The sequence below is a fragment of the Gopherus flavomarginatus genome, chromosome 5 (genome assembly GCF_025201925.1).
Source record: "Gopherus flavomarginatus isolate rGopFla2 chromosome 5, rGopFla2.mat.asm, whole genome shotgun sequence".
NCBI lineage: Eukaryota > Metazoa > Chordata > Testudines > Testudinidae > Gopherus > Gopherus flavomarginatus.
This window is the reverse complement of record NC_066621.1, coordinates 96,799,922-96,817,786: the sequence shown is the minus strand read 5'-3', so window position 1 is coordinate 96,817,786 and position 17,865 is coordinate 96,799,922. Positions and strand designations below refer to the sequence as shown.

The window sequence follows — 17,865 nt, the reverse complement described above, 5'->3', positions numbered from 1 at the left end:
ATATGAGAATCATTGCCAACAAATTTAAAGTGTCCTTGGATGAGTTGGAAGCGGAAGTCAGATTGCTTCGGGGTTATGATGGATCTGTTCCTAACGGCAGCACTATGAACACCACCAGAGAGTGGCTTGATTGGCTAAAGGAATCGGATCAGTCTTCCATGTTCCAGGCCTTTTACAAATCTATTCAATGCGTTGCAGTCTTAACTGTTACAAGCTGTTCATGTGAAGGAGCCTTTTTGAAACGCACATGTAAAAAACAAGCTAAGAAGTACAATGTCCCAACAGAGCCTCGACTCACTCATGATTTTGTACATTGAACAATAATTGGCTTCATCAGTTAACTACAATGATGTGATTGAGGAATTTAAGTCCATAACACCTGGTGAGCGACATCTCAATCTCTAGGACAGGAAGATGAAGAAACCTTAATCTGTTTTGGTCAATTTGGGTTAGCTCATTATCTGTTAAAGATAAAGATCATGAAAATTGACTATCTTTGTATATACCTGGTTATCATTGCAGCAAAAATTTGCTATTTTGTGCCTCATTTTTTAAGTAAACTTTAGTTGTTAATTTAAAAAAAATTAAGTTTTAATTTCTTTAGTTTGATGAATAAAAATAATGTCATTTATGACTGAGTATTCAATAAATGTTCGCCTTTAAAATAAATAAATAAAATTCCCTGGGTGCACACCCTAATGAAATGTGCTGCACACACCTGTGTATATCAGAATGAACAAAAGGACAGGTACATACCATTATAGCACAAAGCCATCTCCGAGGGCTCATAACCTTCAACATATATGAAAAGAGAATAAAAGCTATACAATTCAACACATGAAGAAAAACAAAAGCAGAGTTTTAAATGACACCTACATGGGCCTATTTGCGCTGCTGAAACTGGATGACCACCATTGCATCTGCCTATATGTCTCCACAGAGATGTGACTAACTGGACTGCAGAAATGAGAAACATGATGGCGGGCAGGGCAAATCCAATGCTGAAGCTAAAAAATAAGTTAAACTCATTCGTCTTTCATGGAACTATTTCAGTGCAATTTCCAGAAAGATTGCAAATTGAATTGCTACAGGATGTTCTGCGACTACCTCATGCAAATGGGAAACAGGCAATCAGAAAGAGAAGCACTGAGCCCAGGGGCAACCACAGAACCAGCCCAAGGAGTCTCAGTTTCAGCTGGAGGAGAAAGGTGGGCTGGCTCAAGTTGAGAATTTTCACACTGTAGAAAACAGTCAGGTGACAAACTAGGCACTGGTATAATTTAGTAAGACAAAGGACAGCAACAGTGTCTTTCCCTTGGTTCTGACTATAAAGGAAAGGATAGCACAAAATGCAGACAGCATGTACAAGTAGTGTCTATTGAAAGAAAGATCTGGATAAGCCCAAAGTGATCAGGATAGCATCACATGTGGTGAGTTTTTTGCTTTTAATCCACTCAATGAAATTCATAACCACAATAAATCCATTTCCAATAGTCCCCATGGAACATGCAGTTCCTACCATGATCGAAGACCTGAAGAATGTTTGCTATTAAACTATCAGGGTCTTCGCCATCCTTGCAGATTTCTTGAAGCTCTTATCCAGAATATCAAATTCTCTTATGGCACAAGTATATCAATCAATATCTGGCTCACAAATGCACAATTCTACCTTCCTGCTGCAGAAGAAGCAACACTGCTAGAAAAGTATTTGTGCTTTTTCCATGCATTGATCACCCAGGGATGTGTGCGCTCATATTTCTAGGGAGGCAAATCAAAAAGGGATTCCACTACTACTCTTCTCCATTTTACAAAAATATATTTGCATTTGTCCATTCAACGTTCTTGGACTACACACCTGGAAGGAATTTGTTTTAAGAAATTACTGTTTTAGACATTCTCAACTTTTATCAACATGTTCTAAATATAACATTTAATTGCATAACAGAGTAGATTCCCCTGAGTGTCATACTCAGCTGATTCTGTTATTATGCTCTGCTGCTTTCTTCTCTTTGGACATTCTCCTTGACTCCCATCTGTAACATTTTCTTCCTCTTTCTTTTCTTGCATAATTGGAATTTTTTTCTTGGAAGAAAAATACAAATATACTCAATTTGTTTTGCCAGTCTGATTTTCTAGCTTTTTTTTCTCCTTTCTTTTTTTTAAATTAAAAAACACCCACCATAGGAAATAATCATTCACACAGCTCTGCTGGCCAGAGATTTTGGCTACAAATTTCTATACATAAACCTAGTAATACTTTTTTGTTTTGGTGTGGAGGATATACAAAATCAAAGTAACGAGATGTGTGCAAAACCACTGCAAATTCTTCATGTTTCAGTATTGTAAGGTTATGCTCCAGATTTGTCACGAAGTACCATCCTATATAGACAAAAACTGCACTGACCTCTAATGTGGCTTGAGACAACACTGTTAACTCTTATTGCTATGCTGAAAACCCTTTTGTTTGTTCAGTAACCTAGACCTACACTGTGCAGAAAGGGTACCTCTTTTCTGTAGCACTCTGATGTGACAGACTGGAATTTCTGGGGCAGCTTCAGGTAAATAAAAAAAAAAAAACTATTTTCACCCAAATAAATAATAAAATCAAGGGAACATTTATTGTGTCAATTATAGTGTGACGAAATTTCTGTTTTTAACTGACAATGGTTTCATACATTCCTGAAGTTAAGAAACAAGTTGGAGGTTTTGGCAGATGGTTTGGGGAAATGGATGTTTAGGCACCTGGGGAGGTGTGGAAAATGTTTTGGGACTGTGGAATAACCATATTAGCTGGATATTTTCTGCTAAATTGCCATTTATACTAATGTTAGGTTTCAGGATTAAAACCCCCGTGGAAATTAATGAAGAGCATTTCAAAGCAAGTTGTTTCAGCCTGTTTGTATACACAGAAAGACATCACTACATTGGTTTATGCTCAGTTCACATCTGGAAGGTTATTTTCAACCACAAGACCTAGAAACGGATTTTTTTTTTTAAATGAAAACAGGTCCTGGAGCACAGTTCTGGGGTAAGCACTGAATTCTGCAGCAAATTCTAGGGCCACAGAATAAGCAGAGCTTCATACTGGTTATTTCACAGCACCTGTAAGGCAAGCATCATGACCTATTTACAGAGAAGTAAACTGAGGCACAGAGATTAAGTGGCTTCCCCATGGTAACATGGCTAGGTAACGGTAGCACTGGGACTCCTGAGTAATAGACTAGAGTACTCTGTAGCATAGAAGGAAATAGTAATTTAGGGGTATATGATCTAAATGACTAGACCAAACTTCCTCCTCTAATTGTTTTTCCTCTCAGAAACAAAGTTTTACAAACCCCAAAGAACAGATAGTTTAACAGTTTATTAATCAGCAAGTTTTATCACAACCACCTCAAAGTGATTACAAAGCATATTAAAATATATATATTACAGTATCTGTATGGAATTTATTGTGCATGTAATCAAAGTACAAACCTCAATGAACGTATGCCCTAGCTTCCTTACTTGTACAAACTGGAATATGCACCAAGAAATTGCTATTAAACATTTCCTTAAAAATGAGAGACAATACCTTTGGTATGAACTTTAAATATTTTACAATGGCACAAGGACAGGTGATTGTGTAAAACAGAAAATGCAAAGTGGCATGTTCTCAGTGCTCAGGAAATTACACACACAAAATAGAAAATATGTCCTAAACGCTTTTGATTGAATTAAAATGACGAAATATCAAACTGTAGAAACAGCATACTGTTAGAAAAGATATGCATTTTTAAGTGTTGTAGGTAACTTGATAAATGTGAGGGATTAATAATATCACTTGCTTAAGACAGGCATATGAAGAGCAGGTTCTGTATAAGTTTCCATGCCTTGCCCCAAAGACACATGTTGTACACTGGATGTGGACATATAAGGCCCTTCCAGGTGTGGGGCAGGGCAGGCATGCTCAACCAGGAAGGATCCAAGTGTGAGGGATCCAGGTGTAGGATGAAAGGGTTAAGTGTGAGACAATCTGGGTGCAGGCAGCTCAGCGGGGTGTGTGTGTGTGTGTGTGTGTGTGTGTGTGTGTGTGTGTGGGGTGGGATCTGGATGCACAGAGGCTTGTTGGGACTCGGCAGGGGCTTCCAGGTGAATGTGGTTGGGGCTCAGCAGAGGGGTCTGGGTGCTGGGGGAGTTGGGCTTGGTGGGGTGGGGGTCTGCTACTCATTTAGGACTTGCAGCTAGTTGAGGATCAATGGTGTGGGTGTCTGGATGGTGCAGGGGGTGAGGATCATCAGGGTGGGGGTTTGAATGCAGGGAGCTCAGTGGGGGGTGTTCTGGGGTGCGGGGATAGGGGTCTAGAAGCAGGGGGTCTGGGTGCAGGGGAGCTCCAGATGCAGGGATTGAGGTACAGTGGAGTGGGGTTCAGGTATGGAATGTTAGGAGGGTTCTGGATGTATGGGGTGAGGCTTGGCAAACTCATTCTAGTATAGACAAGACCCCAGCCCTGGGTCTTTCCTGAGCACAATAATAATAATAAATGTCAAACTGAGTGTTGGTGGTGGTGACGTTGTAATGTAGTTCCCAGCAACTAATCAGAAAACATGTTTCATTTAGGACTTTTCAACATTTTTTACTTCATTGAAATGAAAAATGTTGTCTTTCTTGAAATTATATAGTGAAACTAATTTTTTTAAATATTCTTTTCTGCAAGAAATTCTGAACTTGGAAGAAAAGCAAATTTCGGAATTCCAGCATTTGCCATGAAATGGAAACTCCAGATTTCACTCAGTTCTCTAGTAATGACAAAGAACATTGAAGCTCAGGTTCCACATTTCTTGCTGTCAAAATTCCCTCTCCTGTATCCTTCTTCTGCTCTTCCCCAACAGTGTCGTAATTATTTTAAAAGAACGGCAAAGGATATGTGGGGCAGAAGGGCAGAAAGATGCTTTTGATGGCTTCACAAGTTGCTGGACTATAACTTTTTAGATGCAGATAGTGCAGGGTATTGATCTCACAACAAAGTCCACGTTTCTTGGTTCTTTTGTCTGCATTGCTTTGGCAGTTATTTTCTATTAAAAATTGTTATATAAAATAAAAATCAAGCAAAAAAGTTGAAATGGAACAGTTACAATGAGATGTTTTGACTTCAGTGAAATGAAGCATTTTGATTGTTTCGAAATAAAACTTGGGCAAAATCAACATGTTTCATCTGAAAATTTGACCAGCTCTATTCATTACCCATGTTGAAAGTGCCATGAAGTGGTAGCCTGCACACACAGGAGTGGAAAGAAGGTTGTGCCACCACCTTTTCACTAACAAAACTAGAAAGTTAAAATGAATGACAGCAAGTCACTGAGGGACAAATCCTGCTCTCCTCTTCAGCAAGTAGAGAAGGTCCTAAAGCAGTGGAACAATTATGGTTCCATTGTGTCAGAAGGAGTCAAGATTTGGAGGCTACACATAGTGATAATTCGCAGCCCAGGTCCACTATGGACCCCCTGTGTATCTGTATACAGAAAGGTCAGTGGTAAGGCAGGTGTAGGGCTGGAGGATCAGCACATACCCAGATCCTATTTTCCTCCTATGCTGCAGTAGACTGCAGTAAAAGATTCTTCCCATTTCCCCCAAGTGAATCTCCCTAGTCAAGATACTCAGGGAAGGTGCTAGGATGTGCAGTTGCCTGACTGCAGATATTAGACAAATGTAACACATTCACATTAGTACAATTGCTTCTAAAGTCTCAATTTCTATTAAAGAAAACATTATTATATGATAAAAAAGTGATTTTATAACCTGCAACATAAATTACATAGAGGATCAGTGTTACTATTAAACATAACAAGGCTTTTGTACAGAACCAGGGCTAGATTCAGCCCTGACATAAATGGGCACAACCCCACTGAAGTTAATGGAGATGCATAAGTACTCAATTTTGCCCTTAACTGGTTTGGGGTTTCGGGAGGGGGTGGCGGTGGTGGTGACTAAACTGTATTAAGGAAGGAAGAGTAATGAAAAACAAACTGAGTGTTCAAGAATAATTAACTAGAGCAGGAAACCCTTGATACAAGGGCCTGAAAGCCTGGCTGGGTAAAGTAGTGTTACCTTTCTGTCACCATCTCAAATGGCTCCACTGATTTCACACAGAGTAGAATCTGGGTAACACTCAGGTAGTTCCTTCTCAAAGCACAACTTCACATCTAGGATGGGAGAAGGCATTAGTTTAAGTTGAAGTCTGGACCAGCAGATTTTAAGAAAAGATATTCTTGTATCATGACAGGTTTCAGAGTAGCAGCTGTGTTACTCTGTATCCACAAAAAGAACAGGAGTACTTGTGGCATCTTAGAGACTAACAAATTTATTTGAGCATAAGCTAACGAAAGCTTATGCTCAAATAAATTTGCTAGTCTCTAAGGTGCCAGAAGTACTCCTGTTCTTTATTCTTGTATCAGTTTCCCTTGCCTTTGTTATCCTTCTTGCCTTAAAAGGAATGTACAATCTACAATTCTGTTCATGAAAAATACCATGGACCAAATCTTGCAGTCTATACTCAGGCAAAACTCCCACTGACTTTGTGAAACCTGGAAGTAGTGCAAATCATGTCATTAATAGAAAGCAATTCTCTCTCTTGCTACCAAACATGCCTCTTTATACTCCTTTCCCCTGACTGCACCCTATGTGACATGACAGTATCAGAAGTGGCTGCCTCCCACAAGCAGGGAACCGAGATAAATGGGAAAGGAAGAAGTGAAGCTCCTCTTCAGTAAGGGAAGAGTTTGTTTTCCATCTCATGTCCCCCAAACACTGGAGGAACCCTAAAAACATGCTGTCCTGCCACAGCTGAGTTGAAAGAGGAGAGAGCGAGCACTAAGTGCTTGGACAATGTGTGTAAGGGTATGATCAGCTCAAAGAGGAAACAACCAAGGAAAAACAGACAGGAAAAGAAAAATAAATTGTTTCCTTCAGGAGGATAAGTGAAGAGGAAGCTCGGCTAAGGAAGCAGGCTTCAGGCCAAAAATAGGGTAGCTTTAAGGGGTCCAGAAATGCAAAGGGTCATTTATACAGTAGCTTTGAGGAAATTAACGTGTTGCCTTGGTGACACAGAAGTAGCAGAGAATAAAACACAAGCTAAAAGGAACAGAAATCATTGCCCCTTTCAGGACAATAGAGTTATTTCCCCACACAAGCTCCAGTAATTTAATTTTTCTGATCATTAGCATAGCCAACAAACAGTTTGAACAGCTTTTTGTCGTCTCAAGGTTTGTCAACAAAATTAAGTAACATCAAGTACACGTTTCTCATGTACACCATGAGAGACAAGGCAGAGGACACACTGGATTCATCAGACCTAACAACAGGTCAGAAGAACATGTATAAAATAGAAAAGAAACAGAGGTAAATTTCAATTGGAAACCTGAGCAATCCTCACAAAAATATCAAAAGGAAACTGGAGAAATTTTTTTTCAAAGCATTAAGAGTCAGCAGCAAAGAAAAGGTAAAAGGGAATCATGAACAAAGCAGAATACCTGAGCATCTCCAACTGGAGACTTTGGGGACAGGTAAATGCAAAAACCTACTTGGATGGAAGACGTGCCAAGATCCGTGAAAAATTGTAATTCGGCTGAAAAACTGAATGCAACTTTACACAGACCTTCAAAGCAATTAGAAATAATACAGAGAACCAGAGACATACGTGAAATATTCAGCCTCGGTAAAATGGTTACCAAGCTAATGGTGTACGTCCATGGCGATGCTGAGAAAATTTCCATTCCCTTCCACCCTCTGTCTCCACAACCTTAGTGATGACCGTAGCTGGAGTAGTAGATTCAATATTATATTTAAACTTATCAGCAAGCATATTTCAGAACACTGGTTGGCTAGTGTTAATGTCAAAGCCTCAGAGAATATAGAACCTGAGGCAGATGAAAGTACAGCCAGCACATTGGCAGAATACACATTGGAGACTTCTGGCAGAGATTTCTGGTAACACACTATGCTTATATAAGATCTTACAAGCTCACTGAAGAGCTTTCAGACTGTCTTTGCTACAGTCAAGAAGAATGAACTTCCTCTCCAAACATCAATGTATTAGATGGACTCTGGGGCAAAGATGTATGAGCTTATGCACTGACAACAAATAACCTTATGGCTGAATTGATGCAGAAGTGGGTTTGTCTCTAGCCAAAAACCAATAGTAAGATTTCAATATGAACAAATGTGTATCTAATTACTGTTGGAAGAGTTGCTTTGAATTAGGTACTAATTAGGTTCTAATCACTGGGTATAACCACAAGCTAATGAAATAGTGTGTGTATGGATTTAACATCTTGGTTGTAAATTAACCTGAGACCCTGAAGTACTACCTTTCAGTTTTATACAGATATGCTAAGAGATTTGAGATGTTTGATTCATTTAACAAAAAATACTAGCAGTATCAAACAGTCAAGTGGATGCTATTGAAGAGATGGTAGACAGACAGCCCTCTCTCACATATTACACTGAGTGAAGATAATATACCTAACAGTTGATTACAAAAAAGCATCTCATTCATTTGTGAATAAATTAGATCAGTTCTTTGAATTATCTGAAGGGTTCTAAATCAACTTAATAAAGAACCTTCTAATGGAATACTTACAATTAGCACACAGATATAAGAATGGATAAATATTTATTGGTATATATACCATAAGACCTTACTACAGCTATAAGCTAAAGTTATGCATAAAGATGGATTACAATTTTGCTTCCATTTGGTGAGTTTTTTATATTGTGTATGTCTTTAGTCTTCAAATTACGTTAGCTGTAGTAAAGATGTGAACACACTGTTAAACTATAGCAAAGGATAACAAGACTAAGCTACATCAAATGATTAAAAACAATCCAATGGAGAGTGTACTGTTGTGCAATACAAACTCATGGTGAAGTTGCAATCAAGGACCCATGTTTAAGATTTGGTCTGTCTGCCCAGGGATGCATGAATTCTGTAGAAGGCATATGGAAGAGCTACTAGATTGATCAAAAGTATTGAAAGATCTGAAGTAAGTGGCTAAGTTGAAGAGCTTGAATTTATACAAGCTTGAGAAAAAAAAAGCTATGTAGGGGAGGATCTTCTTAGAGCATTTAAGTACTTAACACATGGACATTCCTGAAAATTATACATTTAAAACTAACTCTACTCAGTAAATAGGGAACCGGTGAGGAGATGGAGGGAGGCTGTACAACACATCACTGGAAGGTCATATGCAGAGTGCTCAAAGTTAGCAATGAACCATAAAGGCTACTGAAAGTTCTGCTATAATGTCATTGCTATTAAGACATGAATAAATTAATTTGTTTACTTAGTTACTCTCAGGAAATTCTCCCTCCTTCACTCAAGTGGTTAGTCAATCACCCTTTGATTGTTCTGTCTCAGAAGGTACTTCCAGAATCCAACTGTTAGCAGGGTGCTGGTGCAAAAGCAGGGTGGCCCTGGCTGCAGGATGGGACAGGACAACCTGGGCCCTGCAGCTAGCACCTATCTTGCTGGGGAGGCACAAGTGGCATATATGGCCCTGACAGATGCCCAGGCTAGAGGCTATGATACGGTGAAGGAAGCCATCTTGGACCGCCTGGGGCTTTCATTGGAGAAATACCAGCAAAGGTTTCGGGCAGCCTGGTAGGCGGGGGGCATGCGGCCCTGGGCCTTTGCCCAGAGATTGACAGACTGGGCGATGCAGTGGTTGAGGCCTAACGCCAAACAGTGGGGCAAGTTATAGATCAGGTGATTCTCAAACAATTTGTACAGTGCCTCCCAGATAGCATGCCACCGTAGAAGCCGCTGTCAAAAGGATGGAGGAATATGCAGAGGCAGACTTTCACAGGGTCCGCTGCTCCCTCAGGGGAGAGACAGAGGGATGCAAGAAACCCCATGAGCATCCCGCTGGGAAGCCGGGAAGGAGATGAACAGAGAAAGCGAGAGAGAAGGACCTGGAGGGAGGGGGCCAGTCCCCTACAGGGGTGGACCCTGGGAAAGGGGAGTCCCCACAATCTCAAGGGGAAAAAGCTACAAATCCTAGACAACACAGTCAGGATAGAGACCCTAAGGGAGTGACTGATGAAGGAACAAACGTTTCAGGATGGGACCACTCAGGGGAGAGAATCCCAGTGATAGAGGCAGAGGAGCTAAAGAAAGATCAGAGGGTAGAAACCCAAAAGAGGGCGGTCCAAACTCCAAGAGGCAGAGAGCCCAAACCGGAGACAGGGGGCAGACTCGGGGCAGTTGGCTCTGATCCATCTCCCCCACCAGGGAAGGAAAGAGGGCATCCAGGGCGACCTGCCCAAGGGTGCGATTGGTGTGATGACCTCTGGGTGGAGCTGGACCCCCCACCCAATGCAACTTTTGTGGTTGGGCATGCCAAAACCCCACAGTGTTGAGTCCAGGGACCACCTCACTAGGCAGGGAGGCCACCCCCAGAATAAAACCCAAGGCCGAGGAAAGCGGGGTCGAGGAAGATCAGGCCTGGCATCGGCTTAAGGAGGGAGGTATGCAGCAGGGTGCTGGTGCAAAAGCACCTAATTAGACCCTGCCCAGTCAGCTCCAATCAGGGGAAACAGATTGAGGCTGATGGAAGAAGCCTGATGCTGGCCTGAGGATTGGTAACACTTGCTGGCCTGAGAAGCCAAGAGCTATAAAGGCTGGGAGGGAGCCAGAAGTGGAGGGCAGCCAGGGAGGGAACTGGAGGCCTCATAGCTGAAGGCTGCCTCTGCCTGTAAAGGAGGTGACTAATCCTGCAAGACTTGTACATAGACAGACACTGGTGGTGGGAGAACCTTATTTAAATAAAGCCTCTCTGAGCCTTATTAGGGGCAGCAAGTGGGCCCCAGGAAGAGGGGTGGGACGTGGAACCCTGTTACACCACCTTACTTGGATTCACGGAGAAAAAGTGCTCAAAGTTACAGTACTTTTGATACCTATAGTATTTTATGCTATATGGATTACAAAGTGATTCTCACTCACATGCACATAACTAAACTAACTGCCAAGTTTGGTGTCAGGAAGGAATTGTTGTTCTATTCCCCACTCCCCGCACAAAAAGAAAAAGCATATTAAAATTGATGGGGATGGAGAATCACCTTCCTCTGGAGCACTGAGAATAGGGATGTTAGAATCAGTTGTGCGTAGCTCACATGATCAATTTTCTTTGATTGTACAATTGGGAAGGCTGCTGAAGTGAAGTGTTGGTGCACTTCTGTCCCTCCCAAATGTTTCTTTAATAAATTAACAACGCTTTAAGGGACCAATCCAGCTTTTGTGAAAGTCAGTGGAAAGACTTCCGTTAACTTCAGTGGAAGCTGGGTTGGCCCCTTAGTGGCCTACCTTCTGAAGATGATGCTACAGTAGGAGTGGAACATCTTTTCTACATTTGCCAGCTTCCTATTAACAAAGGAAAGAATTCAAAATTCTGCTGAAATAAAAGAAACTAAAAAGAATACTTGGACGTAAGAATATCCATATAATTGGTTGTAAACTTTGAGGTAAATCCCAAGAGAATTTATCAAGTCAACTAAATATGCACAGTGAATATCCTGAAAAGAAGTTTAATGCAATACACCCTTCCCTCATGATTCAAAACAAGGCCTCTGTTTCTGCTAAAACACATGAATTCCCATGCTTCCATGAACCAGGACCAAACAGTGCTACAACTGGAAAAGTTCAGGAATTTATACAAAACGTGCAAAGCAGCTAAATAGAAATCTTGAAATTCCCATCCCCAATACAGTGGGGATCCAAATCTTTTTAGCTGATGGGTCAGTTGCACATTATTTTATGCACAAAGCAAAAGGAAGCATTTCTTCCATTTACCACAATGCACAGCTGACAGATTTAAACAGTTTTAATAAATTGCAGATTTTAAAAAATAGCCTCTCGTAAAAATCTTATCTTTCTGCTCATATCCTGAACATTCTTACAAAAAGTTCTACCCATGTCCCCCTTCCCTCCCACAAGTTAATATTAAAATCAACAGCAGAATATGAAGGCAGTGTTCTTTGTATTTCTGTCTTTTCTAAAGCTAGGGATGCTGACATTCACAAAGGCACCTGAAGTATCTTTATTAAACAAATCTATGCCTTCTAGAGCGTTAGCGTTTCCTTCCACTTGCTAAAGAGTCTGGGGAGCTTTGTGTTCCTAAGTATTCATGTTTAGTACATGATTGTAGGTGTGGTCTATGTCTTTTCTGCTTTTTGATTGAGACATGGACAGTGTGATTCTCAAAGAAAGCCTTGCTATCTTAGCAATGTAAGGTGTGGAAGTAGTTACAAAAGGTACTTGTGATAAACTTGTCTCAGTGAAGGTCAGCCAGAGCTATTACACAAGTAACCTCTGTACTATGGTGCTGGTTCTAGTAATTTGTTTGAAATCTGATATGTGATTTAAAGATGGCCTCTAAACTCAATTTCAAGTCTTGATGGTTTAACTCATCTGTAAAAAGATTCAGAGGACTTTCAGTTCCCTCCATCCCTCACTTAATCTCCTCCCTGTGTTTTTCACTCTGACACCTGCAAAGGTTTCCTGTGTGATGGTGGCACCAAGTGAGGTGGTAAGATGCTGGGCAGTTCATACCCATCCAGTTTAATCTTGATGAGATGTTTTGCCAGTGCAAACTCCTCCTCGTCCAACATGCCGTCATTATCACAATCTGCAAGTTTCCAGATTTTCCCCAGAACGCTGTTCGGCAGTTTGGAGTTCACCATTTCCTTCTTTGCATTGACCCCAGAGATTTTGCCGTTGACTGGTGACAGAGTATAGAAAATCTCATCATATACAGATTTATCTTTGGCAATAACCCACTCCTCCTCATCAGCTCCTTCCCTAGCACCTTCCCCATATCCCTGGCCAAAGGGTCCGGTCGTGGTGCCATCAAAGGCTCCACCATGCACCATCAGTGTAGGCATGTTGCTTTCTTCCTGGTTCATCAGGCTCATCAAAGAGGCAATTTTATTGGCCATCATGTTATCCACAGCTTCAATCAGCTTTGGTTTCAGAGAATGAAATTTAGAGAAGTCACAGTTCTCCAGCTGTTCCTGTCAATAACAAAACACACGTACCAATGATTAAACAAAACATTTGCCGAAGGTTTCATTTATTTATTTATTTTTAAGAGCAGATTCTGTTGAAGGAACTCCTTCAAATGAGATTTCTGTCTGCAGAGGTCTCATTTGAAACAGTTCCCACTGCAGAAACTCAAAACTAAACCTACTTGAAAGAGAAACAAAAGTTTGTATTTTACATGTATACCCTCATACACTGATCAGCCTTAAATTCGAAAGTCTAAGCACAATTTTCCAATGAATCAGTTATTATATCCTTCACTAATAAAATACATTTACAACATTTTTCCTCAAGAAACAAATATTTTATAGAAAACTGTCAGTTAACATGTGTATATATATATATATATTAACTGACAACATTTTCCATTTAATAGTATTCCTTATAAGAAAATATTTAGATATGAATATCAATAAGGAATTATATCAGCGGAAGAGCGTGAGGTTCACTAGCAAGGCCCCAACCTTGCAAACACTTACGAATCCACTGAAAGTTAAGAACAGTTAAGTCAAAATATTTGTAGCATCAAGGCTCAATTTTGTAACAAACCATTTTGTCAGTGGCTAAGGGAATGAAGGGGAAGCATAACTTGGGAGTACAAATTCACTGTGCATAACAAATTTTATTTAGCCCCATGTCTCTCAAGAGTAACTTAAAGATGTTCTGCAGCACTTTTTCCAGTTATAAGGGGAACCTCCCTCTTGCTAGAGTTAATTTCCCCCCGACCCAACTTCTACAACTCAAATAACTGATTTCATTTACAATTTCACAATCTTTTTTATCAGGCATGTTAAGGACTAAATGTCATACTTAAGTTCACTGAACTTCCCTGTTTTTTGTCATACCTTTAATGTTAAAATAGGTTTTAGGTAATGTAACAGATACTTATTAGACACTACCATGTACAATAATAGCAAACTCTTTATTCCCATGCCAGCAATGCTAATGTTTTAATACCGTCCTACCTGAGCCTTCCTACTCAACTATAACTCCCACTGATTTCAGAGGGAGGCCTGACCATGTAAGGTGTGCGAGATCAGGCCCTTGCTGATGTACTTTTACAGCAAAGATAAAGCTATTAAAATATTTCAGGCTGCTATGAAATGCTGCTGTCTAATTAGCTGTCATTTCAAATGCTTCGCACAAACACCCAAGTGAAAATGAAAATGGCAAAGAGCAAAGATTCCTGAGGACACGTGGCAACAAGGACAGCCAGAAACAGCTTGTCCTCACCAATGAGATAACTGGCTCTGTGGATGAAAGGAAAGCAGCGGATGTGTTATTCCTTGACTTTAGCAAAGCTTCTGATAGGGTCTCCCACAGTATTCTTGCCAGCAAGCTAAAGTAGTATGGGCTGGATGAATGGACTATACGGTGGATAGAAAGCTGGCTAGATTGTTGGGTTCAATGGGTAGCGATCAAGGCTCCATGTCTAGTTGGCAGCCAGTATCAAGCAGAGTGTCCCAAGGGTTGGTCCTGGGGCTGGTTTTGTTCAATATCTTCATTAATGATCTGGAGGATGGCATGGCTTGCACCCTCAGCAAGTTTGTAGATGACACTAAACTGGGAGGAGTGGTAGATACGCTGGAGGGTAGGGATAGGATACAGAGGGCACAGACAAATTAGAAGATTGGGCTAAAAGAAATCTGATGAGGTTCAACAAGGACAAGTGCAGACTCCTGCACTTAGGAAGGAAGAATCCCATGCACTGCTACAGACTAGGAACAGAGTGACTAGGCAGCAGTTCTGCAGAAAAGGACTTAGGGGTTACAGTGGATGAAAATCTGGATATGAGTCAACAGTGTGCCCTTGTTGCCAAGAAGGCTAACAGCATTTTGGGCTGTGTAAGTAGGAGCATTGCCAGCAGATCGAGAGCCATGATCATTCCCCTCTATTCGACATTGGTGAGGCCTCATCTGGAGTACTGTGTCCAGTTTTGGGCCCCACACTACAAGAAGGATGTTGAAAAACTGGAAAGAGTCCAGCGGAGGGCAACAGAAATGATTAGGGGGCTGGAGCACATGACTTATGAGGAGAGGCTGAGGGAACTGGGATTGTTTAGTCTGCAGAAGAGAAGAATGAGGGGGGATTTGATAGCTGCTTTCAACTACCTGAAAGGGGGTTCCAAAGAGGATGGATCTAGACTGTTCTCAGTGGCACCAGATGACAGAACAAGGACTAATGGTCTCAAGATGCAGTGGGGAAGATTTAAGTTGGATATATTAGAAAAAAAAAATTCACTAGGAGGGTGGTGAAGCACTGGAATGGGTTACCTAGAGAGGTGGTGGAATCTCCTTCCTTAGGGGTTTTTAAGGTCAGGCTTGACAAAGCCCTGGCTGGGATGATTTAGTTGGGGATTAGGTCCTGCTTTGAGCAGGGGGTTGGACTAGATGACTTCCCGATGTCCCTTCCAACCCTGATATTCTATGATCTAGTGACATGTGTCACGTCAAAGTCTCGGTTCCCTAAAAGGAATAGCCCATGGGTATTATTGGTATTGAAGGTGACATCTAATTTGCCAATCTTTGGTTTTTAGCAGGGCAAGATAGGAAGACTCAGCAGAGAAATATAAGGAAATATACATAGGCAACTTTTATGATCCCAACTGGCTAACATATATAATAAAGGCTATATTTAGCTCCAGAAATGGTTACATAATATGTTTATTTCTACAGCTATTTCAACCAATAGACTTGGTCTTGCTCATCAGAACAGAGAAAGTGGTCAACATTTCATGTAAGGATAATTGTCGCTAACACAACAAGGCAGTACCATGCACTCATACATTATGATTGCATTTGTTCTGTCACAATAAGCATATCCAATAAGTGATAGCATTTAGGAGCGGAGTTTCTTGCACAGTAAAGTATCAGAGGGGTAGCCGTGTTAGTCTGGATCTGTAAAAGCAGCAAAGAATCCTGTTGCACAGTAAAGCTGAATTTAAAATGTTAACTTAGTAATCAAATTTTGCTAATAGACAATACATGAATAAGAGAAATCCTACATAAAATGAGTTAGTACTTGGAATAATGGCAGCATAGATACCTCACTCCTGGATGTGCATATGTTCTGTGACTGGAGTGGGCAAAGTTTTTGGCCTGTGGGCCACATCTGGGTGGGGAAATTGCATGCAGGGCCATGAATGTAGGGCTGAGGCAGGAGGTTGGGATGTGAAGTGCAGGAGGAGTTCGGGATGCGGGTTCCAGCCCAGCACCACTTACCTGCAGTGGCTATGGGGTGACAGCGGCACGCACTGGGGCCAGGTCAGGCTCCCTGCCTGCCTGCTCTGTCCCTGGCCCGCTCTGCTCTGGGAAGCGGCCAGCACCATGTCCGTGCGGCCCTGGGAGGGGACGCAGAGGGCTGAACGTGCTGCCCTTGCCTGTGGGTACCTCCCCTGAAGTTCCCATTGGCCGCGGTTCCCTGTTCCCGGCCAATGGGTGCTTCAGGGGAGGTACCCACAGGCAAGAGCAGCATGCAGAACCCTCTGCCCGCCTCCCCCAGGGGTAGCAGGGACATGCTGTCAGTCGCTTCCCGGAGCGGAGCAGGCCCGTGGCGCCACATGGTGGCAATCCCGCAGGCCATATCCAAAGCCCTGAGGGGCCAGATCCTGCCTGCAGATCATAGTTTGTCCACCCCTGTTCTATGCACTGCAATCAGAACCTTCTAAAAAGCTGTACGTAGCCTAAGTCATGGTACTGAAAGTTCAGATCCAAGGTACTATAACCAGCTGTACCCCTTAACTTTATTTCCTTCCAGTTGCTGAAGTAATGAGGTCAGAAATCTGTGCCTCCTGTTTGTCATGGTATCAGCTGGTGCTATTCATGTAGTTTCTCATAAATATTCACGCAAACAGTGAGATTTGTTATCTATTATTGTTAATTTAAAAATAGCGATTAACACTTTAGATTTAGGTCCATGTCTTTACGGTCTCTTAGTATGAGAAGTATACCAGTTCTATCGGTACTCCTTTAAACATATCTGGTACCAGAAAGAAGGCTGACCTATTAAAAAAAAAGAAAAGTTGGCTTTTAAAATGGCGCCCATCTTGCTGTGGCTAGATCTCGATAACTGACTTAACATTTAAAGTGTCTTGGGAACACTTGTTGAGAGAGGTACACCATGTCTCACGCTTGGGAGGAATAGGGGTGAAATCCTGGTCCTATCCAAGGCAATAGCAAAACTCCCATTTACTTCAGTAGGGCCAAGATTTCAATCTAGGAGTTTAGATTTCAACCTACGAACAGTAGTTTTCCTCTATAACTTTCCCCTTTCCCCCAGCAGCCTCAGCCACCTGTTAAAACACTGATAAATTGCTTTGACAAATCATGGCTACCTCAGGGCTTCCTTGCTCCACAGAACTCTGGAGTCTAGTGGTTCTGACTCGTTTCTGAAAAAGCATATGCACCCAAAATTAATTATACACTTGTAAGCTGGCAAGACCAAAAGACTACTGTTTTCCTTTAAATCAAGCTATTTGGCTGGAATTCATTCACTATTACCTGCTACAAAGGCTGTACTGATGAGTTTAGTTTCAGGAAGCAAAGATCAAGACCACAACTCAGTCTGCTAGTCACACTGTTCTTTCATTAGCATGAACGTGTGTGAGAAATCGCCTGTCACAACTTTGCTGCCATCTGCTGCTGAGACTTAGGAAAATATACCAGTCATTTTTCAAATACTAAGCCCCCAATGAAGAGTTCGTTTTAGTAACAAGCCTGTCTCAAGTGTTCTACTTTACTTACCTGTTTCCAAACTCCACCATCAATGACTGCTTAACAAAAAGGAGATTGTACTCT

The 17,865-nt window shown here is 41.5% G+C and overlaps 3 protein-coding genes across 3 annotated transcripts in view; 1 reads left to right on the top strand and 2 right to left on the bottom strand.

The window, feature by feature from the left end:
* The window catches only part of SPTBN5 (spectrin beta, non-erythrocytic 5), a 173,238-nt gene extending 169,134 nt beyond the window's left edge, over positions 1-4,104 (bottom strand). Inside the window, exon 1 of the mRNA XM_050954918.1 lies at positions 1,970-4,104. The gene's annotated coding sequence lies outside the window, so the exon portion shown is untranslated. The remainder of the gene's footprint in view (positions 1-1,969) is intronic.
* LOC127051950 (uncharacterized) overlaps positions 1-17,865 on the top strand; it is a 260,294-nt gene that overhangs the window by 157,715 nt on the left and 84,714 nt on the right. The window lies entirely within an intron of this gene.
* The window catches only part of EHD4 (EH domain containing 4), a 55,096-nt gene continuing 48,771 nt past the window's right edge, over positions 11,541-17,865 (bottom strand). Inside the window, exon 6 of the mRNA XM_050954964.1 lies at positions 11,541-13,041. Within this exon, the coding sequence (XP_050810921.1) occupies positions 12,505-13,041 (537 nt within the window). The 3' untranslated portion in view covers positions 11,541-12,504. The remainder of the gene's footprint in view (positions 13,042-17,865) is intronic.